At 38.0% G+C, this 26380-nt stretch overlaps 5 protein-coding genes across 23 annotated transcripts; 3 read left to right on the top strand and 2 right to left on the bottom strand.

Moving 5' to 3' along the window:
• Positions 1 to 819: 819 nt before the first annotated feature.
• LOC111806369 (uncharacterized) lies at positions 820 to 12243 on the bottom strand. Of its 8 annotated transcripts, none has more exons than XR_002816796.2 (22): positions 11832 to 12243; positions 10451 to 10603; positions 9587 to 9765; positions 8720 to 8827; positions 6609 to 6779; positions 5964 to 6530; positions 5686 to 5760; positions 5477 to 5605; positions 5315 to 5389; positions 5010 to 5219; positions 4641 to 4793; positions 4345 to 4559; positions 4094 to 4211; positions 3867 to 3999; positions 3091 to 3292; positions 2910 to 3015; positions 2681 to 2821; positions 2461 to 2584; positions 2220 to 2336; positions 1671 to 2085; positions 1397 to 1523; positions 820 to 1281 (listed from the first exon to the last, which is right to left on the bottom strand). XR_002816796.2 is itself a non-coding variant. In XM_023691660.2 (21 exons), exons 1-20 carry the CDS (start codon positions 12028 to 12030, stop codon positions 1703 to 1705), a joined length of 3558 nt encoding a protein of 1185 aa, XP_023547428.2. In that variant the 5' UTR covers positions 12031 to 12243; the 3' UTR covers positions 820 to 1523; positions 1671 to 1702. The 8 variants fall into 8 exon arrangements, 5 of the variants coding, with proteins under 5 accessions (XP_023547428.2, XP_023547443.2, XP_086984807.1 ...); XR_002816797.2 differs by having other exon boundaries at positions 1490 to 1523; XR_015422995.1 differs by having other exon boundaries at positions 1397 to 2085.
• A 567-nt stretch (positions 12244 to 12810) lies between these two features.
• On the bottom strand, positions 12811 to 16453 carry LOC111798215 (uncharacterized). 3 transcript variants are annotated; one of them, XM_087117891.1, is made up of 7 exons: positions 16346 to 16453; positions 16050 to 16238; positions 15057 to 15192; positions 14168 to 14983; positions 13966 to 14084; positions 13359 to 13773; positions 12811 to 13257 (listed from the first exon to the last, which is right to left on the bottom strand). In XM_087117891.1, the coding sequence occupies exons 2-4, from the start codon at positions 16208 to 16210 to the stop codon at positions 14927 to 14929; spliced, it is 354 nt and encodes a 117-aa protein (XP_086974017.1). In that variant the 5' UTR covers positions 16211 to 16238; positions 16346 to 16453; the 3' UTR covers positions 12811 to 13257; positions 13359 to 13773; positions 13966 to 14084; positions 14168 to 14926. The 3 variants fall into 3 exon arrangements, with proteins under 3 accessions (XP_086974017.1, XP_086974011.1, XP_023536997.1); XM_087117885.1 differs by having other exon boundaries at positions 13966 to 14983; XM_023681229.2 differs by having other exon boundaries at positions 12811 to 13067; positions 13966 to 14983.
• A 108-nt stretch (positions 16454 to 16561) lies between these two features.
• Positions 16562 to 18375, top strand: LOC111798160 (protein PAL OF QUIRKY). The gene is made up of 2 exons (XM_023681163.2): positions 16562 to 17260; positions 17450 to 18375. Exons 1-2 carry the CDS (start codon positions 16581 to 16583, stop codon positions 18135 to 18137), a joined length of 1368 nt encoding a protein of 455 aa, XP_023536931.2. The 5' UTR covers positions 16562 to 16580; the 3' UTR covers positions 18138 to 18375.
• Positions 18376 to 19121: 746 nt separating this feature from the next.
• On the top strand, positions 19122 to 22668 carry LOC111798169 (putative lipid phosphate phosphatase 3, chloroplastic). Of its 9 annotated transcripts, none has more exons than XM_087117265.1 (10): positions 19122 to 19271; positions 19382 to 19491; positions 20087 to 20208; positions 20776 to 21000; positions 21107 to 21194; positions 21462 to 21571; positions 21648 to 21738; positions 21855 to 22043; positions 22128 to 22187; positions 22287 to 22668. In XM_087117265.1, the coding sequence occupies exons 4-10, from the start codon at positions 20785 to 20787 to the stop codon at positions 22502 to 22504; spliced, it is 972 nt and encodes a 323-aa protein (XP_086973391.1). In that variant the 5' UTR covers positions 19122 to 19271; positions 19382 to 19491; positions 20087 to 20208; positions 20776 to 20784; the 3' UTR covers positions 22505 to 22668. The 9 variants fall into 9 exon arrangements, with proteins under 9 accessions (XP_086973391.1, XP_086973380.1, XP_086973390.1 ...); XM_087117254.1 differs by having other exon boundaries at positions 19382 to 19653; positions 20107 to 20208; XM_087117264.1 differs by having other exon boundaries at positions 19133 to 19291; positions 20107 to 20208.
• A 603-nt stretch (positions 22669 to 23271) lies between these two features.
• On the top strand, positions 23272 to 26380 carry LOC111810274 (zinc finger CCCH domain-containing protein 14). 2 transcript variants are annotated; one of them, XM_087123141.1, is made up of 2 exons: positions 23272 to 24568; positions 24643 to 26380. In XM_087123141.1, the coding sequence occupies exons 1-2, from the start codon at positions 23900 to 23902 to the stop codon at positions 24781 to 24783; spliced, it is 810 nt and encodes a 269-aa protein (XP_086979267.1). In that variant the 5' UTR covers positions 23272 to 23899; the 3' UTR covers positions 24784 to 26380. The 2 variants fall into 2 exon arrangements, with proteins under 2 accessions (XP_086979267.1, XP_023552705.2); XM_023696937.2 differs by having other exon boundaries at positions 23279 to 24568; positions 24653 to 26380.

Genomic DNA, 26380 nt, shown 5'->3' with positions numbered 1-26380 from the left:
TGATGTTAGTTTTGATGGTACGAAATGGTTGTTCTTAGATGATTGTGACATGTGAATTACTTTTGTTGGATTATTCATTTAAACTAATATCTAGACAGTTTGATATTAATATTATTATTAACATGCTGTTGTCATTTAATTATAAATATATTATTGTTGTTAATATTATTATTATTATTATTATCCGAAAACATAAGTCAATGCATAACGGAGTACTGAAAATTTTATGGATAAAATATTTAAAATATTTGACTTAATTTTGGAGATGTTGATAAGTCTGTTCTCACGTGGAATATGCTCATTACCTAAATGTTGATAAGTCTGTTATCACGTGGAATATGCTCATTACCTTACCATATAATATGGTCAATAAAATATATATAGAGGCATCTTATCCTACATAAATAAATTAATAGACAGTTAGATATTAATGTCCATATCACAACGTGTAATGGTTGAATATTAATGTCCATATCACACGTGTAAAATACCTCTAAATTATAAATTATAAACTAATATGAATGTTAAAAATTTGTGTGGATAATGTATAACATCAACAACTTGTAAAATTATGGCTCACATATCCACATGTCCAAGATACGAACAAAAAAAAAACTTTACAATGTCCAAAATTTGAACAAAAAAAACTTTACATGTCCAAAATTCGAACAAAACAACTTTACATCCTCGTTTTCAGGGTGAAAATTATCCTCACAGATAAGGTTTAGCAATTTGGTAAGTTTTATGAACAGCTGTGGAGTTAATTCTACTAGTAGTAAAAATTAAAATCAAAATCACCTGAAATAGACACGATGAGTCAAAAAAAAATATAGCTCAACATTTATTTGGAGTAAGAGATTAAAACCTATATATGATCTAAGTTCGAACTTACAAAAGAAACCAACCTTGAATTACACAGCTTTGTTTTGTTTTGTACATTGCAAACAACCAATCAACACCACAATCTATTAGTCTGAAATGATCAAAACTGAGGACTAAAAGGATAAAGTGATGGTGGTTGCTGTAGAATTGACAAAGCCAACATGGACCAGTGAGACACCCTTCGCTCTCACACTGGAAGCAAAGTCCATCATCCTTTCACTTTGAACTATTTTTGAAGAATATGCAAATGTTGGCCTACTCCTCCTTGATCTTCCTTAATCAAAATAAGTGCTGAGAGCACTGAAGTCCAAATAATTCATTTGAACTTTGATAAGCATCCATCCTTATCATTGATCAACTCTCATCCAATCTTTTGTATTCATTCAGTTTATAGGCAAGCTGTGCACAGTATCAGGACAGAACATGTAACAGAAGGATCATCAAGTTCACTATCAAGTCAAATGGGCAAAACTGAGAGTAAAACCACATCGAATTACTTGTCATCGTAAATTACTTGTTAGCATGAAGGCAATGACAATTATAAGTTTGATGATATTGGGTATAGCAAGGAGAAGAGCTGATTATAAGGTAATAAGGAGATCCTCACTTCTTAGGATAGTGTTGTTTCCTTCTTCCTTTCACTATTGAGATTAAGAAACAAAAGAGAGAGAAGGTAAAAAGAATAATTTAATGAAAGAATGTAACCTTATTAGACATGGTAATATCATTTCATGTAAGACAAAAAGGTTGTTCGCTATTGACTATACTAAGGAAAGGAAAATACGTGCCTGAATGGCGCCTGGTAGAAGTCTGTCCAATATCATAGGATCTGGGAATCGTCCTGACTTTTAACTTTGCCTCGGAGCATGTCTGTGAAACTTCCTCGCATAATTCGCCTGAACCTAGTGTCCTCAGCGGCTGGTGGTGGCGCAGGATTTGGTGGCTCAACTGGTTTGGTTGGAGATAGCTCCAAAGGTTCTTTCTTTCCCAGCCCACCATCACCACCAAAGAAACTGCTCACTGATGAAGCAATTCCAAGATGTGAACCCATCACCTTACTGATGGTTTCAAAAGTTCCTCCCGATCTCTCCCTCATTATGATTTCAAGAGCTTCCTTGTGTGCTGGATCCAAAGCATCTAAATCTTTTAAAAGGTTTTGCATGGTAGGAAGGAATAGCTCCCGTATGCTGGTTGCCGATAGGTCTAAGACAAGCAAGCATATAATTGTATATGATTAAATTGTAAAAGTTTCAATTGTAAGTGGTGAGTTAATAAAGTCATCAATAAAAGAAAGCTTGTGGGCATCCGATTTACAAGGCTCACAAAATGAGACAAACCTGTACCATCCAAAGCACGAATTGCCTCACAAAATGCATCGGCTCTCTCACGGCGACGCATCAATGCACTTGATGAAGGGGGTGCGGCTGAGAGTTGAAAGATCTTGGATAAAAGATGTAGCATGTTAAAGAAACAAACAGACTATATTATAGGCCTAATTTATAAAATCACCGGAGAAAGGTGAAACAGTCATAAATACTCATAGAAACATTCAGAAATCAGAACAATGGCCAAGGATATATTCTCTAAGTCTTTCTGTTGTATGAGGAACAGCCACCACCAATGCACGGACCACAGCTATTGTAGCCTCATGGGATCCATCTTCGAGAAAAGCATCCATTTGAACCCTTATCTTATCCACTATCTATGAGGTGAAAATATTTTTTAATCAGCTACGCCTCAGAAAGTGCTCTAGAAGGTCCAACTGTATAGACAATTTTAACTAAGCAAAGATACATACAATGTCATTCTTAAAATGTTGTGCAACAGCCCCAAACGCATCTATGCTTGCATACTTCACCTTGAAGTTCGGGTCTGATCCCAAAGTAACCAGAGCAGGCAAAATGTGAGCAGAAGCAACTTTTGAATCAGTGTAGGGTACCTTGCAATAAATTATAATTGATTTAGCTTTAAATATTGTGTGGAATTAAACAAATAACAAATAACAAATCCAGAACAGTTAAGCTTACAATAACTTTGAGCAACTTGGCTGCACTGATCTTCATATTTATGTGAGAGCTAACAACCATCTCCCACAGAATATTAAAAATCATACTATGGTGCCGTTCAAATGTACTGCACAATGGAAAGAAACCTCAGAAGAGAAACTACAAAATTTAAATATACATATGCATTTATTTAGGCACAAACCAAAAGAAGCGGACTGCATCAACAATCTCGTTATATCGATTTGCTGACGGATTCTCCTCCTTAGTGCCTTCGACTAATAGTTTCCTCAAAAACTGCACTAAATCTTCGTGTTTACTAGGAGCACCCAAAACACCAGCTAGAAGAAGTGGCAAAACACAAATTGTTGCAAGTCTCTCGCTCAAAATTGTTTTTGGTTTAAGACCTTCAATAAATAAACCACATTAAGACGGTTTAAGACCTATATGTGCAATACTTGGGATTTTTTTTTACTTTATTTTCAAGCCAAGCCAATTTTGACCTTAAACAAATTGAGCCCTAAGCTAAAGGGGGCTGAAACTAATGTCCTAAATAAAACCAAATTAAAAAACTGCCTATGAACTAACCAATAAATCACACAAAATTCAATAATAATAATAATAATAAAACCCAAAATCAAGTTATAAAAAATGTCCAAACCCAACTACAAAAGTAATCAAAACCTAACCACAAAATTAAGCCGCTAAAAAAAAACTCAAACTCAATGCCAAAACATTAAAACCGAGCAAGAAAGCACATCAACACAACCGCAAGAACCAATACGTACAATAACAGTCTCATCCATCTACTAAAATACCCATAAAAATTGGAACTCAAATTACGGAAAATACTACTTCCACCCCTTGTATAAATTTTGGTTCATTTGATAAAGTTAAGACCTTAGGTTAAATTTAACTCAGTCAGCTAGGCACCCAGGTAAATTGTTCCTCAATAACTGTATGATGAATTTGGCAATTTACCTTTAACTCTTGAATGAACAGTTGAAGGAAAAAATGCCAAATCTGCACTTTCCCCAACTGCTACCAAGAATACAGGCAGCATAATATGTGTCAAATAAGAATCACCAAAACGTTCAGATACAGCCAATAGAAACTGCATAGTCCAAACATGAAAATACAGTAAAGGAAAATGATGCACCAAAAAACAAAATTAAAGTTGAAAAATGTCGTAGAGAATGATGAGGCACCCTGGTAACTCGATTTCTTAGGCTGTCTTCTTTCTGAGGTAAAAAACAAGCCAGCTGAATTAGATCAGGAAAGCAGTCTACATGAATCCATTCAAATGCTGGCCATTCAATGCATCCCCTAGGCCAATAGTATCACAAGAGTCAAATTGATGTGAACATCTTTGAAATGTTAGTGGTAATGTTAGAGAAAGGATCATACAAATGTCTACAAAATGAAGAAAAAACAATTATGAGAAAAGAGCAGAATTTACCCTGCATACAGTTCAAGCACAGAAGTTGAAATCATTGTTCCTGTAGTTTGTGTTACGGAAGAAAATGGGCAAGTTTCTATTGCTTTATGGTGCACGAATGGAAGCAATTCTGCCAGCATTCTTAGTAAAACATCAACATTCCAGCGTTCCCGTTCACCGAAAAAACGAAGATGAGACTCAACTGATCCTTCAACACCGGAAAGAGGTGGGCACCGCTTCAATATTTAGCAGATAAGTTAGTGATGAATAAGAAAGTTCTAAACACTGACAGAAAAGATGGTGAAATACAAGCACACCTGAGCAGAGCTCAAAATATGAGATAATAATACTCTTAAGACATGGTCTAACTTGTTTCCCCACTTCACAACAGCAGGAACCAGATCCTTCATTGAAGTTTCCACAACCACACCAGCCGGATCACAGACCAACTGAAACATCATCTCCTCCACCTGTAAACAAACAAATTTAATAATTACGTAAATAAACCCTTGTGTCCTAATGCTTCTTTTTCCCTCTTGTGAGTCATCCTATCAATGGCAAGGGGAAACGGCTCCACTCCCCAGACCATGCGTTATCAACCTGTTCTAGAGCTTACACTGTAGCAAATTCTCTCAAGTCAGAATTCTTCTCCATGATTGCCTCGTAGCATGTTTAGTGAGGCTGACCTTGTAATATTTGTCAATGTTTGGAAAGAGGGGAAGCAGCATAGCAAGATTATGAACAGCAGCCTCCCGCACAACAGTTGCAGAATCTTCAATCAGTTGTTGCACAATAGACAGGATAAGAGAATCACGAATCTCCGGCCGGACAAATTCTGCTAGCTCCCCACATGATTGAGCAACCAGTAGTCTACGCTCCTCATACATGTGATTTATCTGAAATCAAATTGAAAACATAAATAAAAAATTTCTTCAAAAAAGTACACAAAGGTACAAATGATATCTCCTACGAAGTAGACTGCAAAACTCACTTGTTCCCAGCACTGAGGGAGTAACTCCGTTTCTGTTCTCATCTCTCCAACACTCTTAGCAAGGGAAACACATGCCTAAATAGTAGATGAAAACCTCAGTATGAATAAAACAAAAAAAGCAACCTACAAACACAGAGTTGAAAACAATAAGAAAAATCCCACATCCATGATGATACGTCTTTGCTGTTCATCTGGACGTTTGATTAAATTAAACAGAGTGTGAGTTAAGGAATCCCGGGTGTAACTATCCGGATGACGCTCAATTGCACACATTATAAGGGGAAGAAGCTCCTGAAAGTCAGAACAAAGATCAAATCAGTGTATGGAAATAAGAGAGTTTTTTAATATGACATAGAGAGACTGAAAAGAACCTCACGATGATTGATCAAAACATAAGGAACTATCTTTGGTAAGGCATCTGCAAGTATCTGAATGGTCCCCAAACCCTGTCAAACAGTTACCATAGTTCATATATCTAAGTTTAAAAGATGGATGTGGAGATTTAGCGAAGATGAACATAAAAGATTTTTGGATTGGCATTAGAGTTGCAGCCAGACCCAAGTAGAAAAAAGTAAATGCACCTTAATCCTGTACTAGTATCCTAAAAGCCCGATTCAAATGTGAACTGGGAAAGGAACTGATTAATTACCTTTTCAAGAACAGCTTCATCATATGGGTTGTTTGCTTTTACGGGTATCACATTGTCTTCTGCCAGTTGCTGACCCTTCTGGTTGGAGACACTTTCTTTATTTTCCATGCACTTAACACTATTTGATGAAAGTACTGAAAGCTCATGGATAAACTCCTCGGACTTGCTCATGTTGCTACCAGAAGTTTGCATAGCCACTGGCGGAGCATCTCCATTATCTACAGCTATATTCCCTGCATCTGACACATGAGCTAAAATGTTTTTATCTTCATGTATCTCAACAATTTTGTCTTCTGCCTTCTCAGACACTTCCTTGGAAACAATTGGTTCTACAGGATCTGAAGCATTCATATTTTTTGCTTTTAAATTCTCAATTTCAATTTGCAGTAACTTTATTTCCTCCTTGTAAGTTTCAGAGGACTGCAGTTGGCCAGGATCCACATCATTGGCAGCTGAGTACAAACTAGAACGAGATCCCTCAATGTGCATTTTTAGTGCAGCAATTTCAGCTCTACAGTCACTGAGTTCCTTTCTCTGGTGCTCCCAGGATTTCTTTAAATCTTGTACCTAAAGACAAGTGCATACATTTTAAGAATTAAGAGCAAAATTAGGAAGCACCTCCAAAGTGTAATGAGGGGAAAATACCAGGCTCTCTTTATCTTTAATTTCCTTCTGCATAGTTTCTAAAGACTTTGTTAATGCGCCTATCTGACTCTCGGCAAAATCTTTGTTTCTTAGAAAGCTTTCCTTTTCATGATTTAATTCCTTGTTTCCTTCAAGTAAAGACACGTTTTGTCGATTCATTGCATTTTTTCCCTGTAAAGCAGATGCATGGTATTTACACAAAATTGGAATTCAGAAAACAAGAAAATCCAAAATTAATTTAGCACTGCATGTTAGCCTCAAGTGACCAAAAACAGATCTTCCGTTTCTTTCTTTCTTTTTTCTAATAAATAAAACATATTTCATTAAGACTAATGAAGAATAAAAAAGATTGTAACCCAAAGCCCAACGAACATGGAAACTACAAAATATATATATATGTACAGAAAGGAGCCCCAGCTCTTGGTATCATACAAGGATGATAATTATTGAAAAGTTTAAAAGAGTGAACCCAATGAGAGACATTTAAATGTGCCTGACCCTAGCTGTTGGCTTCAAGAAAGCAGCAACAAATTGATGTTTCTCCTATTGAGTGCCAAGATGTTGAGGATAAAATTGTTTTCTTCTACAACGAGAGTGGTGTTCTTGAAAATTGGAGGTCCTCTTTAATACTTTCCAACAAGTCTTGGTTCAAACTAACAAATTATCCAAGACTTCTTTAACAAGGATTGAGATTGTAGAGAAGGAAGGGAAAATATAGGCATAAACTCTTGGTTGCAAATTATTTAGGCCTCTTTGTGGGAAGACACCAATAGGCAAGCAGCTTTTAAGAACCTATAATGGATTGGATTAAATTGTCCAGGAATGAAATTTCCAATGTCAAAAGGAGGTATATTAACTTTGGCACATGCAGTTTTATCTAAAACTCGAAACTACTGCTTTCTTTTTGAATCACAAGCTAAGGTTGCTCACAATATGAAAAGAACCTTGTGGAATCTCATCTGAAAAGGAGCGGTGAAGACAAAGGGTGCCATCTTGTCGATTGGAATTGGGTCTCTACCTCTCTCCCTTGGAGGAATTGGTTCAGCAATTTGAGAAGCTTAATTGGACCACCTTGATAGAAAAGATCAGTAGGAGAGCTGAGGCACATATGAAGTTGGTGTTGTCTGGAAGTTGGACAGCCAGGCACATTTTCTTATAAACCAGCACACTTCAAGTTGACAGCCAATACGCCTTTCCTCCCACAAAATTATTTGGTCTGTAAAGACTCCCCAGAAGGGTAAAAGAATTTTAAGGTTGATTACTAATAAGGGCTTCACACAGAAGACAGAGTTCGGAGAAAAAAAACTCTATAAAATTCCCCTTAGATGAACCATCTGTTTAAACTTTATCCTTAGCAAGTTGGCAGTGAAAAGATGGCCGTTTCTTTTCTGAAAATTTGGGATGGTCTATGGTGTCAAAAGAGGCATCATAGATGGGCTACAGGAGATCCTTTATGATTGGTAGTTAACAAATATTATCCTCTTTGGGCTTTCCCTTTCGAGCTTCCCTCAAGGTTTTTAAAACGTGTCTGTTAGGGAGAGGTTTCCACACCCTTATAAAGGGTGTTTCGTTCTCCTCCCCAACCAATGTGGGATATTATAATTTTAAAGTTGCGTGACTAAAGTGCCCTTATGGTATTTTTTTAGAATGATAATGAAGGTTTTTAGCGACTAACAAAAATCTTTTGATTCCTTTTCGAGACATTATACAAGTCACCAGCTCCAATTAGAGTGCAATCCACCAGCCTTATAGACTAGTTCATTGATAAACCTTGACTAGCGGTATTTTATATAGTACCTTTTAGGGCAGGTCTACTCCACCCCTGACCATTTGTTGTTAGTTTTCTTTAGTTGGAACGAAATGCTCATTTCTTTTCCATAAATTTTTTTTACCAAACCCCCCCCCCCCCCCCCCCAAAAAAAAAAAAAAAAAAAAAAAAGATCCAAACAACCAATAGGGAAAAAAAAAGCTTACTAAGACAATGGGGTATTAATATTTTTTGGTAGCGTCTAACTTCAATTATTTCTTTGATGGAGCAATATTAATATTTATCGGAACCGTCTTTAAAATGAACATGAGAGCAACTTGCACACACTTGTACCAGGAACTACCTCAGCAGCTTCCGTGGTGGAGGATAAATATTGATAATAGTAGTGACGCAGGGCATCTGATACAGATGCAGGTGAGTTAGGCCAAACATCAAGGTTTTGATCTGTAACCTGCATAGAAAAAGCTTAATATATAATTTAAAACGCCAATTGATGCCTATGTGCAGTCTGAAGCACATTACATGCAACCATAAACCTGCTCTTTAAGGCAGACTCAACATTTTCTTTTTTTTTTAAATCAAGTTAGGAAAAAGGAAAAAAACAAGTCCCCTAGAAGAAACGAAAATAAAGGTCAAGTACAGAAAACATACTAGAATATGACAAAAAATTATAATACCCATACATTAATGATTGATTATGATAAGCATCTCAATCAACATTCAAGTCACAAACCAAAGATTGCCGTAAAAAGTTGGAATAAACAAAAAAAAATTAATCAACTTAGTTGATTATTGATGAGTTTATTTTTAAATATATATGTATATACACACACACACTATTTTTGCAATTATTGACATGTTTGTGAATATTAAGAAAATGATGTGATCATCCAACGAAATTTTCCTATAATTGTGGTAGAAACATGAGTATTCCTTGCTTTCTACTCAAACCAGTTGTCTCTAACATTAAACAGCTTGAACCATCTTAGGAGTCATCTTCTCAAAGGTCATGAATTACCTATTAAGTCATTAAATTTAAGATCATCTTTTTTACAGATGGAAACCAAAGATTTAAGATAATCTTTTTTATAGATGGATACGAAATAAGGTTTCTAGCTCCTCTCTTCTAGGAAATTGGTGCATACTATACAACAACTAACTCAAAGAACAACACAACAACAAAAGGTCCATAATCTTCCATGGTGCATACCTCTTCATAAAATGTCATTGCAGTAAGTCGATAACCTGCTATAAGCAGATATTCCTTCACAGCACGATTAAGATCTTGACGTTCATTGCCTTTGAGTGGACCCAGATCAGAGAAGCCATCCCTCTTTTCTTCATAAGCCTCTTGCCGACCACTAATTGTAGAATCAGCCTTTGTATCTACTAAATCAATCGAGAGAAATAACTTCAGGAATCAGATAATAGAAGATAAGCATTGACCAATCAAATAATATCCACACATTGCAGACAAGAAATTATTCAAATATTATGCTTATTGTCATATGGCCTATAAACATTTTGGCACGAGTTCTTTTCATGTTTCTGAAGAATCTTACTTTCCTTGATTGAAATCATAAAGCAAGGATTTGAGGCATCCACAAGGATACCAATCACCCCAGTTGATAAAAAAGCCATGAGTGTGGAGTGAGAGCGACTAGAGTTTACTTCAGAAATAGAGATTTTTGATGTAGTTGCACATGTTTTTGCTCTTTTCATTGAGATTGGGTCAGTATTCAAAAACCTAATTCCTGTTGACACTGCAATTGTATCGAGCAAAGAAGGTGGGGCCATGACTGACTGCTGCACTAGCACTTTCTACCTTTACTTCCAAACCCACTAATCTTTTGGGAAGCAGACCTTCAATATCTGAAACGCTGAAAGTATTAGGATTCCAAAGATTATTTTAGATGGACACTGCAGTCTTTGCAACAATTTCCCCCATTGTTCAGCCGTTTTTCAGCCTTAGTTTTAATAGAAATAATCAAATGCAATCAGATTGATGCAAATGTATACATACATACATACATATATATATATATATGATATATTATAGATATATATATATTACCACTCAACACAACTGAACGGGCCTCCTTCTTTTTCTGCAATTCGATCTTCAACTTTGAAATGTCTTCTTGAGCTAAGCGCAGCTCATACTTGCTGATAGCTAACTTTTCTGCTATTGCTTCTTTCTCCTCCAACAAAGTTTGAGGCTCTGCAACTGCCCTCAAATAGGAAAGAGAGAAAAGGGACATTACATCCAGGAACACGATTAAACAACAATATCATGATTCTTACAAAAATTAGTCATAGAATGTAAAGAAAGCAGAAAAGTTTAATTTCTTCTACAAATTTCTTCTAAACCAAACATAGAGAAGAAAAATCGAAATTATATATATATGTGTGTGTGATATATATATAACTTCATTAAAGAAGCAAGACAACAAAAATATACTGGGAGACAAGGTCTCAACCCAAAAAGAAGTCGCAGGGATTACATAAAAATCCTCTAGTTGGCAATAAAGAAAAATAAGTAAAATTACCAAATGGTTTCTCAATTCTCAAACTCTTCTTTACGGTCATCCTTAAATATTACAAGATTAATTTCCAACTAAACCGCCCAAAACAAAGACTTGTCCGATGGGAGGAATGTGTTGATCTGCGACCGTTCTCCATTGGCATATGAATTGGATTTTGAGTTGTCTAAGGTCATAATCGAATTATTGTATATTTGAGCTTATTTTTTCTGCTTCTATCTATCTTGCTATATTTTTCCAACTTCTATCGCATTATCCAACATCCGTGGGTATTCAACTAGTTTTCTCAACCCTGATGTCTATCCACTAAGTTACATAGCAAGACAATTAGAACTCCTGTATCAAACCTTCAGCATAAGCTATAAGCGACACATGCGATCAAATTTAAGCAAGACAATGAAAAAAAAAAACTATTAACCACTAAAAAGACAGATAACTATATGCTCTTCTAGATAAAGGCCAATAGTTTGCTGATATTATTACGATTCATTTCCTCCATTTATTGAAAATAAAAATCATGATGTCAGGTTTAAGGATAATGTAGAATCTTGTAAAAGCCTATTGTTCAGGCCAAAAGCTGCAATTGAAAATTGGGAAGATCCCGGCCACAATTTGTATCGGTTAAACAAGTTATGGGAATTCAAAAAGCAAATAAAACCAATGTTTTACGTCAATGCAGGCTATGGAATTGAGATTGACGACACAGAAAGATTTGGAGCTGTGGAACTTAAGATTGAGAGCGAATTATAGAACCGCTCTACTTCAAGAAAATTTGAAAATAGTAGAAATCAAGTACAAACCACATTCCCCTAATTTCTGTTCCCGGACGGAAAAAATAGAAGCAGAATAAATGCATACAAGGAAAATTAGATATCAGGAAATCAACATGATAGAGGAGGGGAAAATAAGAACCTCGAGGAGAATTGAAGCGGGAGATTTGATCAGGAGGGAAGTGAACAGGATCGGAGAAGAAGGCCTTGAGGCGAATGGCCTGCGCATCCCGGCCATCGTCGAGAAGCTCGTGGAGGAGCTCAAATGCTGTCAACACATAGTTCTCCTCCAGCAAAAAGTTAACGACGCAATTGCACAACGACGATCTTTCCACGTCCATGGAAATGGTTTTGCAGAATCGGGTCACATACTATCTCAACTCAATGAGAAAACCATTGTTTATTCTGGAAGTCCATCTTCATTACGTCGAAAATGAAATGAAATGAAATGAAATGAAATGAAATGAAATGAATTGAATTGAAGAAGAGAGGAAAAAGCAGCGGCAAAGCTCTGCTGGATCTCAACTCTCCAGTCTGATTCAGTTTTTTGGATCTTCGTGGTTTCCCAAGAAATTAATATTTTCTCATGTGGAGACAAAACTGCACTTTTTTTTCTTTTATTTTTTTTTTTTTTTTAATTCACTTTTATCATTACCTTTAATTTAACATAATCTAAACTTTTACTACTTTAAATACATAATTAATTTTATATTTGGTTGACTTTTTCTTTAAATCGTCAACAACTTTAAATTTATAGCTATTTATTTTTATTTTTTATTTTTTTTTTGTACCATTCATTTTAGTCTTTACACTTTAAAAAAATTACTATTTTAATCCTGACTTTTTTAATAAATGGTTGATATTATTTTATATATAAATGTTGAAGACATTTAATAAATGAGATTAGGTGATAAAATAGTATATTTATATTTTCACAAATTGAGATATAGTCATTTCTATCACATTTAAAATCTCAATTATAACTTTTTTTCGACAAAATTATTTATTTGGTAAAAGATTGTTACTTTTTTTAAATACACATTGTTTTAAACTCAACGGTTAAGCATGGGAAGCTGCTTACCGTCGTACACTCATCCCAAGAATCAAAATCAAGTCGAGAATGCTAAAAGACCCTATTATATTTCACTGTTTCAGAATCACCTACACCAAAACTCCATACAAAGAAAGAGCAGAGAAATAACAAAATTTGGGATATGGAGGGAAATGAAGGGGAGATGTTTGAAATTGGTCCCATGCAAATCTGCTCATCTCTGATACAATGAAGAACAGATTGGAGAATGACCTTGTCCTTCGTGACCAGCTCCTTCCCTTTGCTCGAGCCAGCCCCAGTCTCACAGCCTCTCTTTATCCAAGCTCTCTGAACAATAACAAAGCCAAGTATCCGAGAGAGAGTGTGTGTGAGATCCTATATCGGTTGGAGACGAGAACGAAACCTTCTTTATAAGGGTGTGGAACACTCTCCCTAACAGACGTGTTTTAAAACCGTGAGGCTGACGGTGATACGTAATGAGCCAAAGCCGACAATATCTGCTAGCGATGGGCTTGGGCTGTTAACGAGAGAGAGAGGTTAGTGTAAATCCAAGGGAGATTTTTTTAGATATTTTGCTTTTACAAACTTTAGAAAGAGATGTAAGTGAGGAAATAATACCTGGTTTTCTGTTCTGGCTATGATCACCTTGTTCAAAATCAATATGCAGATTATTCTAATCAACTTCAGGAAGGAGATTCTTCCATTTCTTCAGAAGGACGTACTTTTAGAAGTTGATTGTTCTGATCTTCTTGTTTTCAGTGATTACATGGCCATTGCAGCACATAATGAAGGTGCCAACGTTGCTCTGTAAGTTCACAAGCCTGAACTTTACCCCACTTCTATAAAAAGAGCCCACCGGACTCATAAACGAGTTCATTTTTTCTTCACTTCTATAGCTATTTGGAAAAGGAAAACTGCAAAATGGGCTATCTCCTTTCTTGCTTATACATACGAAGGAGAGCTTCCGAGCTGCGCTTTTGGTTTTGACACTCATGGACTGGTAAAGCTTTCATACCATAGTCATCCATTCATTCTGCAGGAATTGAACATGAATAGATCTTAAAAATGAAGTAATGGGCTTGGCCAGTTATGCTTCAAGGATTCAAACTCTCCATAGATATTGAAATATTGAAAACTGATACATAATATCTTTTCTAATGTTGTCCAACTATTTTGATATTGAACGCTAAAACATGACATTTTTACGAATCTTTTAGGTATTTACCTTGAATTCAGTGCCTCAAACCAATGATGAGGTTGCAGCAGGGGCAGTTGGATGAAACTTTATATCTCCGGGGATCCCTTTGAATCTACAAGCCTTGAGAATGCAATATTTGCAATACCCTGCAACAATGTCTTCTATTATAAATGTTCGAGCTTACGAGTGCAATTTTGAAACATGAAACAATGGGTTCAATTCTCTTTACAGAAAATTCGCTCAGCCGAGTATCCGTTGGGCACAGTTACAACCTGAAAGATGTTCAGACAAGAAGAGTTATGAATGTAGAAACAGCATCAAGGTTTAGATTTTCAGTCAAGGAGGTTGGGGCTACACCATTTTTTCCATGCAAATATGTATACCCACTTCAGATTAACCAGGTAAGGATATCAGGAGAATCCACCTATAAAGCAATGGCAGCATGCAATTGCATAAGCCTGGCCTTCTCATAGAAACTAAGTTATATTCTTTAGCAGTAAAATTTCTCCTCAGAACCTTCTCCGTGACATTGAAATTTGAATTAGTAGCTATATAACAGACCAAAAAGTGATCATATAAGATAAGGTTTTGAAGTCAAAACTAATTGTTTTGACACACAGGTACAAGATGAAAACTCTACAAGCAGGCAGAAACGAGCAGATGTCCAGCCAAAAGTATCAAAAAATGATTTCCTGTCGATTCTTGGAGATATGGATAACAAGAAGTATCCCATCTTATTGACTGGTAAATACCAAGATGATTTAAGAAGCTCCCTAGTCCTTCCAAACCTACAATTGAACATTTTCTTAATGTCTTCAGGCCCTACGCTTTACACACTGCGTACAGCTCTAATTAAATTATTCAAGGAAATCCGAAGGAAAATGTGATATCCCATGTCTTCTCCTTGCCTTTGGTGGAACTGAAGAAACCATAAGCACACTGCTACCTCCATATGTTGCTAGTATTTAAGAACGTTAATTCTGAGCTCTTATGCTGGTTCATAAAGGCCCAACATATGACCGTCAATACATCGCATGGATGCAACCTGAAACAAGCAATTAAAGCTTTAAAAGTCTTAATCATTTATAATTCAAGAGAGTGGGGTGGCGAGTTTATACCTTTCCGTGTATTTCATACTTTATTGGACCATCTAGTTCAGCTCCCATTGCCATTAATTTGGTTACCGTGCTGTTAATATCTGTCACCGTGAATGATAGCAGCGAAGAATATCCCTTCTGTTGCACAATATGGTCACTGTGACCCCAAGTTAGCAGATAAAGCATCCAATCAAGGCCAAAGCATCTAAATATGTGAAATTAAAACCTCAAGTTTTTATATCAAACTAGGGGAACAAAATATTTATCTCAAAATACGGCTCAACTTGCTTGCTTTGATAATTCATATTAAGGACAAAGTAAGCCCATGCAGCGTTTTAAACACTCAATACCAGTGAGATCCCATATCGGTTGAAGAAGGGATCGAAACATTGCTTATAAAGGTGTTGAAACCTCTTCTTAGTAGACGCGTTTTAAAACCTTGAGGGGAAGCCCACAAGAGAAAGCCCAAAGAGGACAATGTCTATTAGCGGTGGGGTAGGCTGTTACAATACCTCTCAATCACGGCCAACTCTAAAGAGAAACAATTAAGAACTAGTACTTCATGAGAAATGCCTTCAACAAACACCAAATTTTCATGAAATGTCCATCAATCTACGTGCAAAGAACCGAGTTAACAATGTAAGTTGTACTCGTCATAAACTTCCGATATCCTCCCCGAACAATAGAACTTCCTACCGTTTCTCCGTGGTTCATTCTTTCCTACGAGTTAAGACCATATATCTTCTGTAATCAATTATATGAAATTGAACCATTTATATACGAAGCTCATTACCCATTGCCCCGATGAACCTCTATACGAATACAACCACTTACAAACGACGCTTGGCTAATAGTATTCGACCGTTTTTCATTCTTAATTTCTCGCAGGCACTACATCAAACACATACAAGACACCTAACTATGGCACAATCGTTTTGGTGTAAACAGATCAACAGAACACATAAAATGCAAGGATTAATGATTTCGTAGAGAATAAAAAAATAGCGCAATTACTTGGATTGCATGAGAGCGAGTTTGAGAGGCCCGGACTGAAGCTCCGCCCAACGAAGAGTGCAGACATGAACAGTAAAGTCCAAGCCCTCTGAGTAGAATCTTGCGGCTCTGGGAACGTCCTTGTGTAATTGAAGTATCCACTTAAAAGACGCTGCTGCCATAACTCTCTTTCGAGTTTTCAGGGCATCACTGGGTTAGCCAGCACGAGGAAGACAAAAAAAAAAAAAAAAACGTTACGCTTACGATTTGGAGCGGAGATTAACAAAAATAAGAACTGTACGTATGGTGGAACTTACAGTAACGAAATGGCGAAAACAGAAGAAGAAGAGCCCGCCAATGGACCGGCGACGGAGGCTGCGAATTTGATGAAATTAAGATGTGAACGCAATGAACAGTTGGGCGCGGGCGAGATCTACAAACAATTTAAGGGTAAATTACACGTGTCAACTGGCTTGAATTTTTTATTTTTTATTTTAAATATTGTTACATTTTAAGTATCTTCCCGTACGCTCCACCGATCTCAAAACCCAAATGGACCCACAGTCCCCGCCACAACCCGCCATCACCGCCGCCCCCACGAAGCTCCGTTTGATGTGCAGCTACGGCGGCCATATAACCCCACGCCCCCGCACCAAGTCCCTCTCCTATTTGGGCGGCGAAACCCGCATAATCTCCGTCGACCCAACCACCGTCAACACCCTCTCCTCCTTCATTTCTCATCTCCTCACAATTCTCCCCATTAAACCGCCCTTTTCCCTCAAGTATCAGCTCCCTCACTCCGCCCTCGACTCTCTTATCTCCCTCTCCTCCGATGACGATCTTCAGCTCATGCTCTGCCGGCACCTCCACCTCTCCTCTTCAACTTCCTCTCGCATTAGGCTCTTCATCTTGTTCCCCGAGCCGGAGAAGACCCGTAATGTTATTCATCATCCCAAGACTGAGGCCTGGTTCGTCGATGCGCTTAAGAGCGCGAAGATTTCGCAGAAGGGGCGCGATTTCTTGGTGGGGTTCGATGAGGATGCGTTGATCGGAGAGAATGAAGCTAAGGTTGTTGCAGATTTGGGCAATGGCGGTGTTTCTTTGGCCGAATCCATGCTCTTGGAAACCAGTTCTTCTTTTGAATCATCGTCTTCTTCGGATTTTGGACTCAGTTCTCTGGATAATACTGTTAAGCTGCCGACAACTTCTGATTCCGTCGCAACCCTCTCGAGGTACCATTGACTTCTGTTTTTGCTCATTTCAATTTACTTAAACATCATCTCTACAATTTTTGGATATAGAATCTAAACCTTAATTTCTCCAAAAATCATACAGATCAGTTTCAAGATCATATTATCCTTTTATCTTGAGCTCTGACATTGCAGTGTTCTAATTGCCAAAAGAATTTGTAATCTTTACAGCGAGAATCCAGTTCAGAGTAATTTCCATGGCTCTGGAGTTTATCCCCAGAACCCCATTGGCTTTTCAGGGTATGCACTAGCTTCCCGACCAAACTGTTTTCAGCAGCAGGCATTGCAGTTTGTTGAAGCAGCCACACTGGTAGATAGCTGCCAGCTTCCTGCCGTGTATCCAATGCCTTCTTACTATCCAGTCCAGCAGCCTCAGTTTGTGCATTACCAGCCAATGCCAAGCCATATATATCCTCTCTACTTTTTACCTGTCGGGCAGACACAGGTTTCAGCCCCTTCCAACCTGCCTGCGCAGTGGGACTTGCACAATGCTGCAACTGGGAGCTTAAGTCATTCTCTTCCTCAAGTAGCTTACAAGGAGGTGACGCCAGAGCCACGCACACAAATGTTTGGAGCAATGGCTATTAAGTCTGCTGATGAAGTTCAGCAGCAGCCAGTAAACATTTCTAATGATGCTGCACCCGCTGCATCTGAAGTTGCTTGTACTCATAATGAATGCAACGATGACGACGACGATGATGACGACAACGACGATCCAGAAAGAACCTTAATATACAAATCTCAGCCTCCTCCTCCTCCTCCCCTGGTTCCTTCTCAGTTGCAAAGTAAAGCTCAAGCCAGGACGAACATTCTGTCCGATGCGATGTCGCAGCTGCAGATGATCCAATCCAAACCATAAATCGCATAGTCGTCGTCAATTTGAGCATACTCAGTGGATCATACGTTAATTACTCGATCTGGTTGAACTTCTAGTCTATAATGAAACTATGAAAATTTGCCCCTACGTTTCCTTGTTTCAAATTAAAGTGCCTTGATATTTAGTCTACATCAAATGTATGCATGTAGAGATTGAGCTTGAATTGGACTAAATTTCAGTTGGTCGTTTCCTAAATTAAATATTGTGTCTTGTTCATGCACGGCTTGTTTTTTTGCTTTCACACTCACCTCTACAACAATCTATAATTAATTTAATTCCAAGTTGACATGTTTTTATAATAAAAAAGAAATGGTCGTGTTGGAAGAACATTAAATATCATATAAAGAAATGCTGTAAAGTGGTTTGATCGGATATAAATAATGCTATTGTAAATAAATAATATTTTTTTTGTTTTGTTTTAATTTTGATTCGTCAATTTATTTTTTTTAAGTAAAATTATATTGGAATTAGAGCCCTCCTAAAAATAAAATAACTAAAAAATTATTACTATACCAAGAAGGTGCACATTTTCTTCGGTGGCTCAATAACAGAAACTACGTGTGATCTTTTAAAAATTTTCATGACATGAAAGTGGGTGAGGATGAAACATGTTGAACTCGTGTTGGTATATAGAGATAGTCTTCACTTTTAAGAAACGAGGAAATAGGTAATGTGACCATATCACATGAGAATGTCGAGATCCTTAGATGCTGAATATGAATTCCAAATCCTAAACATGAATTGTTACATCGATATTCCATTTTATGTAATGGCTTGATTAAAAAATATGTATATATGATCTTTAGGTAATACAATAACGAGTATGTATTAAAAACATTGTGGATAACATACCTAACGTATTAGGGACAACATAGGACATCAATTTAACCAACTTCTAATTTGAACAATTTGTTTCTTTCTTGAAAAAGAGAAACCATAAAAAGTTAGGCACCTCGTGGGTGTCTCTATAATAATCGGGGAAAGCTGAACGTCCCATCGATTGAAACAGTTAAGGTAATTTTGTTAGATGGAGGAGGAGGAGGAGACGGGCCAGAAGAAGGCCACAAAGTATCTCTTCCCACCGGATCCAGTTCTTCAATCAAACGCTTCGCGAATGTGATCAACTTTTGGAACCCGTTAGTTTCTTCTTTTTTTTTTTTTTTTTTTTTTTCTTTTTTTTTTTGGGTTGAATCTTTTGCATAGTAAATTCGTCGTTTACTTTTCAGCCGGTTGTCGCCTTTCGAGGGGCCAGTGGCTTTCTTCTTCTTGCCTCTTTCCTCGTGGGTATTTTCAAAGCCTTGGGACTCTGATAAGAAAGGCGAGGCTTCTTCCTACGGTATATAAAATATTTACTTCTTTGCTTTGTTTTGATGTGTGAGATCTTGTAACCACCTCTCATTTTGGGATTTCCCCTGCTTATGATTTCGTTGATACAATGCCGTGGAGGAATGTTGGTGGATCTCTTTTTTGTTTTAAGATTTTCGGCGGCAGGTTTCAGGTTAGTGGGTTACCCAGTTGCTAAATTTCAAGGAAATTTTAATTGCTTTAACTCTGTGAATGATTGATCTGTCCAATGCGTTTTCATGTTGATTAGATTTGAAATTGAAATGTGTTCTTCTTTTTGGCATAGATTGAGATTTTTTCTTGAATTGTTTTGGGAAAAATGGTTTTTGTTCAGATGCTGACCAACTGTTTGAATAAATGTCTGTGAGAGCTTTAAGAGCTGCAGAAGCTTTGAATGTATGATACCATTCACTTGGTTGTTAAGCTTTTCTTTGTTTCAGATATAACGAAACGATGAAACGACAAAACGACGAATCGAAAGTAATGGGGTTTTGTTAGAGACTGGTTATGCTCTCTTTTGGGATTCTAGCAAGATAGCTTATAGTTGTAGATATTCTGGAGCTCTTAATAATACTTTTCCCCTGAAGGTTTTGTTGGGGTTATTTAGGTTGCATCACAAAGAAGCCCACAGCTTTCCTCCATAACTAGCGGGAGCATTCCACCCATTAATTTCCCATTGATAGATCACCATAATCAAGAGCAGCAAAAGGTATCATCTTTTATGCTTTGTTCTTCTCTCTCCCTTTTTCTTTTGTTTCTTTGCATTAGATTACTGATATCTCATTAGTGATTTGATTAATGCTGGTTCGAGAATATTCGCTCATGATTTTTCTTCTTTCCATAATCATATTTTACAATGGAATGCACTGCCATGCTACTTATAAGATCCCTCATTGGTTGGAGAGAGGATAGAAGCTTTCCTTTACAAGGGTGTGGAAACCTCTCTCTAGTAGACGCGTTTTAAAACCGTGAAGCTGACCGTGATACAGGCCAAAACGGGCAATATCTGCTAGTGGTGAGCGTAGGCTGTTACAAATGGTATCAAAGCTAGGCACCGGGCGGTGGATTGTGAGATCCCACATTAGTTGGAGAGGGGAATGAAACATTTCTTTATAAGGGTGTGGAAGCCTCTCCCTAGTAGACACATTTTCAAATTGTGAGACCGACGGCAATACGTAACAGCCAAAGTAGACAATATTTGCAGCAGTGAGCTTGAGCGGTTATATTTATTTTTTTGTTCTAGTTTCATTGTTTTTCTGTTTTTGTGCTTGCACAGAACAACAGAATGAGGGAAGTGCAGCTTGGTTCACACACGTTAAGGTCCGATGGAGTCACCATTGCGAGGATACACATGCACGATTGGTTTATATTTCTTCTTCTTGTGCTGATTGAGTTCATCCTAAATCTTTCCCATCCATTTTATCGCTATGTTGGGAAGGACATGATGACTGATCTCAAATTTCCCTTTAAAGATAATACTGTTCCTTTCTGGGCTGTACACGTAGGTTTGCTTGTGTTTTTCTTGTCTATGAAAACCTTTAGATATAAGCTGGAATGGACACTTATGTGAACGCATTTCCTTTTCTTTTCTACATGTGGATGGTTAGATCTATGCAGTTCTTCTGCCAATAGCAGTTTTTCTGTTCGTATATTGGCGTAGAAAGGATGTCTATGATCTTCATCACGCCATACTAGGTGAGATACGTTCCTCATTATTTCCTTTGTCCACATCGATTGGAGAGAGAAACGAGTGCCAGCAAGGACGCTGAGCTTTGAAGGGGGATGGATTGTGAGATCCCACATCGGTTGGAGAGGAGAACAAAACATTCTTTATAAGGGTGTAGAAATCTCTCCCTAGTAGACGCGTTTTAAAAACTTTGAGGGAAAGCTCGAAGAGGACAATATCTGTTAGCTGTGGGCTTGGGCTGTTACATAGCTGATGTAAACTAGCAAACCGTGCAGGTCTCTTATACTCTGTCTTAGTAACAGCAGTCATTACCGATGCGATAAAAATTGCGGTGGGACGACCTCGACCGAACTTCTTTTGGCGTTGTTTTCCCGACGGGAAAGATGTGTGTTTCCTAAACTTAACGTTTCTATACACATCTTGCTTGGCTTGATGTTGCATACTGATATCTTGTTTCTCAGGTTTATGATAAACTAGGCAATGTTGTATGTCATGGCGATGAGCATGTTATCAAGGAAGGGCATAAGAGCTTTCCAAGTGGGCATACTTCATGTAAGTTACAAAATGTTATTCTTTCCCTTCTAAGTTGAAAAGTAAGCCATCCCTAGCAAGATACAATAACGACACGATTTTCGATACCGGGAACGGTATCTTTCGACTCGATGCAGTGTCTTTTGCTGGTCTCGGTTTCCTGTCATTGTATTTATCAGGGAAAATAAAAGCATTCGACCAGCGAGGCCACATTGCAAAACTCTGCATTGTTTTTCTTCCCTTGCTTTTCGCAGCTCTCGTTGGCATATCTCGGGTGGACGACTACTGGCACCATTGGCAGGATGTATTTGCTGGAGGTCTGCTCGGTACGTACATTTTTCTTTGTCGTCTCGTCACATTCGCATCGTGTACATTACGATAAATAGTTATAAAGAGCTCTACTTTTGCAGGGCTGGTCATATCTACCTTCTGCTACTTGCAGTTCTTTCCTCCTCCGTACAACTCTCAAGGTATGGTTTTGACCCCAAAATCGTCGATGTGTGCGCGTTGCAGCTCGCTCGTCAGTCATATCTAAACCATGGAATGTTTTTACTGATTGTGGCTTGTAGGTTGGGGACCGTATGCATACTTTAGAGAGTTGGAGATGCTTGCTACTAATACCCAACCTCCAACGAATGGCACATTTGTGGTCAATCAAGAGGATGTCGAACGACAGACCGGGAACGAGGGGGACGACCGAAGCAACGGTAGATTTCTCCTCCTGTCCACCGATTCAAATTCTTGTTTGTCAATGCAGGAAATTGAAAGTGAAACTGAGGGGAAATAAGTGGCTTGCATATATGTATATTGTTGCTTTGGAGGCTTCCATGGCACAGCATTGCTTGTATGGGTGTGGTGCATAGGCTAATTAAACAATACGGATCGTTTGTATAGCACTGTCTTCTTTGTATACACACAAATACATGAAATTGAATCTCTTTCACCTTCAAACATTTTTTTTTTTTTTTTTTTTTTTTTTTTTTTACTTCTGAACTCTTAGTCAACCATATATGTCACCTAATGGTTTGTTAGGTAAATAATACATAGCTCTTTTGTCTATGATATGTGCGTAAATGTTTTTTACTTAACACACCCAAGTAGAGATGTAACGGTCTAACGGTCTAAGTTCACCGACAGATATTGTCTGTTTTGACCCGTTATATATCACTGTCAGCTTCACGATTTTCAAAACGCGTTTGCTAGAGAGAGGTTTCTATGTCCTTATAAGGAATGTTTTGTTTCTCTCTTCAACTGATGAGATCTCACAATTCACCCCTCCATTGAGGGTTAGCGTCCTTGCTGGCACATCACTCGGTGTGCGTGTGGGTTATGGGCCCATCTATGAGCCTACCACGCTTCTTTCTTTCCTCAACCAACCCCCCTAGGGTCCAACGTCCTCATAGGGTAGGGAGCTAACAAGGACATTGTGCTCCCAAAAGGGATGGATTGTGAGATCTTATCTAGATTGGAGAGGAGAACGAAACATTTGTTATAAGGATATGTAAATCTCTTCCTAGTATACCATTTTAAACCTCCAAAGAGCACAATATGGGCTGTTATAAACTTGCAAAACTCGAGTCTAAACGGGGCATAGAATCTCCATCTAAAGGAGGAATGGAGAAGGAGAAGAAAAAAATTTCTCGTTATTAGCTAAATGGGTTGGGGCCCGGGATTGAGAGAATATATATAAATAAATGAAAATGAGGAATAGAAGTACATTAGAATTGAAGAACATGCACCAACAACATATGAGGGCCATCCAAGTTAGTTAAAGTTGTGACAAATAAGCAAACCATTTGTCCCAACTTCGAAATGATTATCACTACACATCCAACCCTCTCTTCCTTTCCTTTCCTTTCCTTTCCTTTCCTTTCTTCATTTCAGATTTAGATATTGAAACCAAACGCCACAATCATCATTCACCATTTGCTTAATCAAACAAAAACCCTTACACATATTACCAATCTTCTGATTAACAACTCCCATCTTCTCCAACTTCTCACATGCTTCAACGCCACGCCAAAACACCAAAGCCCTTTTCCCTAACAACTCTCCCTTCACCATAATATATACATATACATATACATATACATATACATATACATATACATATACATACACACGTGTGTTGGGTTTGCTATATAAATCATGAACATTCTTGTCTAACCTCCATTGGGTTCCAATGGAAGACGACATGTGCCCGCCATTGCCCTCCACTCTTTCTTCAACCGCCGAAGCCTCTCCAAACTCGCCCCAACCGGAGAATCTCTGCAGCCTGCATTTCGTTTCAATGTACCACTCCATTTTCCCTCCATTGTTATCATCATCCTCTCTTTCATTCACGCCCTCGCCCTCGCCCTCCTCCTCCTCCTCCTCCTCCTCCTCCGCTGACGACGACTTCAACAACCCCTGCACCGCCGCTCCCACTTCCACGACCGACGATCTCCTTTTCCAGGCCCGGCTTATATTGGAGCACCGTGAGCTTTGTCAACGCCATGATCTCTGCCTCCGCCGCCTCCGTCAAGTCACCGACGATGTAGATTGTCTTCGACGGGAGAATGCGCAGCTCCAATTGGCCAACGCCGAGCTCATTAAGATTCTTTCGTCGAAGACGGCGGTTGATGATCTCGTTGCGATTCCGAATTCCCATCTCCGATCTCTGATTGGAGAAGGGCAAAACGGGGAGGAAGTTGGTTATGAAATTATAAGTCCGACGAGTGTTATAAGAAAATACAACAACCAGTTGGAGGGAAGGAACAATCGCCGCCGGACCTCTCTTCCCAAAAGCATCTCCGTCCGCTCTGCAGCAGCCTCCGCCGCCGCCGCCGCCGCTCCACTCAACATCCAATCGGTAGAATTTCTCAACTTTTATGTTTATTTGTTTGAAATTATGTATTATTTAAAAAACGTAATTAATAATAATAGTATCGGACAGCGGCGGGTGTGTGGTCCGGTGGAGTTGGAGGTGTACAAGCAGGGGATGGAGAAGACGGAGGTGTGCAAGAAATGGGAGGAGAGCGGGGGGTGCCCTTACGGGGAGCATTGCCGATTTGCCCACGGGGTTGAAGAGCTGCGGCCGGTCATAAGACACCCACGTTACAAGACACAGATTTGTCGGATGGTACTGAGCGGTGAGAAGTGTTGTTATGGTCACCGCTGCCATTTTCGCCACTCTCTCACCCACCAGTAGGGGGAAGCTGCTGCTAACTAATAAGAATCAACAAACCACCAATAATGAAGTTACAACAAATAAGGGCAAATTTATTACTTCGCTTTTTGCGTAGTATAGTGTACATAATAATGGCCTTATATATTTCCCTTCCTTCTATTATTATTATCATTATTATTTTGATTTATTTGTGGAATGATTTAATAATGTTTTTCTTTTTCCTCTTTCAAAATCATTATAATAATTGGAAAGGTATTCAAACCCGTCCTTCATTCCTCGATGTCTCTCTCTATATTTAACTACCCCGATCGAGCTTTGCAAAGATTTAAGAATTCCTAGATGGAATAGGATTATTTTTCTCGTCCTATCCAAATAACTATCATATCCCCCACTTCATGTATATATTGGTTCAAGTATGAAAAACTACGCTATAATATTAACATTTTATCTTTTTTTTAATAGATTTATATTAAAAGATGATTCTTTTTAAACAAAAATACTTTTTAAAAAAATATTAAAAATGAAAAAAGAAATTGGATAACCCGAGGTAGCACATCCTCGTCAGAAATCTCCGCTCCAATCCCTGCAAAAATAAAGTTGAGAAAGGAGATGGGGACATGGACGAGGTAGACTTCCCCATCCATGTCCCCCATGAACATCCATTCTCGAGTGGTTTTGGTTATTCAGAAGAAATTAGACAGTGTTGTTGTGAGTACATACTAATTTAGTTTATATATTAACGAAGAAAATGAACGTATAAAACGAAGTGAAGAAGATATAAACTAAAAGGTGTTCCAGGAATTGAAGGGAATGCAAGAAAACAGAGAAAAAGAAAGAGAAGGTGATGACAGAAGCATAGAGAGCACAAAGGAGTGAGATGCCATTAATTAATACCCAAATGCATTTCATCATCTGTGCTCTCTATCTTCTGTCAGCAACAACACATACCATACATACATACATATCACAAGCAAATCAATAAGCTCAGAAACAGATTATTACAACACCTTACTTTGTATACAGATGAATGACTCAATGAATGAATGAATGAAGGAATGAATGTCTCCATTTATAGGAAAGGCTATGGCTTTGGACTCACCCTTTTGCAGCCGTACCCAACACCCACTTTAAACACCACCATATATTCTGCTTACACACTTTTTTACCTCTTTTTTATGCCTTTTTCTACCAATTTTCGGTTAGTTTCAAATTTGTTAACACGTTCAAATTAGAAAACTTCTCCATTAAATTACAATTCTCGTCTTTACTTTTTTCTTTTTTGATGTTATAATCTTTCTCACTTTTTCTCTGTTCATCCTGACCTTTACTTTTATAGACGTATCGGTTCGATATTTCATTCTAATGAGGTGTAGGGACCCACATTTTCTATGCGGTGTGATGTTAGATATTAGTGATAGTATTCAATACAACAAAATACATTTAATCCTATACACAATCGTTCACATTTTCTTCCATGAAATCATTCAAACTTTT

Source organism: Cucurbita pepo, chromosome 1 (assembly GCF_057944985.1).
Source record: "Cucurbita pepo subsp. pepo isolate OVF chromosome 1, ASM5794498v1, whole genome shotgun sequence".
Taxonomy (NCBI): domain Eukaryota; kingdom Viridiplantae; phylum Streptophyta; class Magnoliopsida; order Cucurbitales; family Cucurbitaceae; genus Cucurbita; species Cucurbita pepo.
The sequence above is the reverse complement of the archived record's forward strand: the minus strand, read 5'-3'. Positions and strand labels throughout refer to the sequence as shown.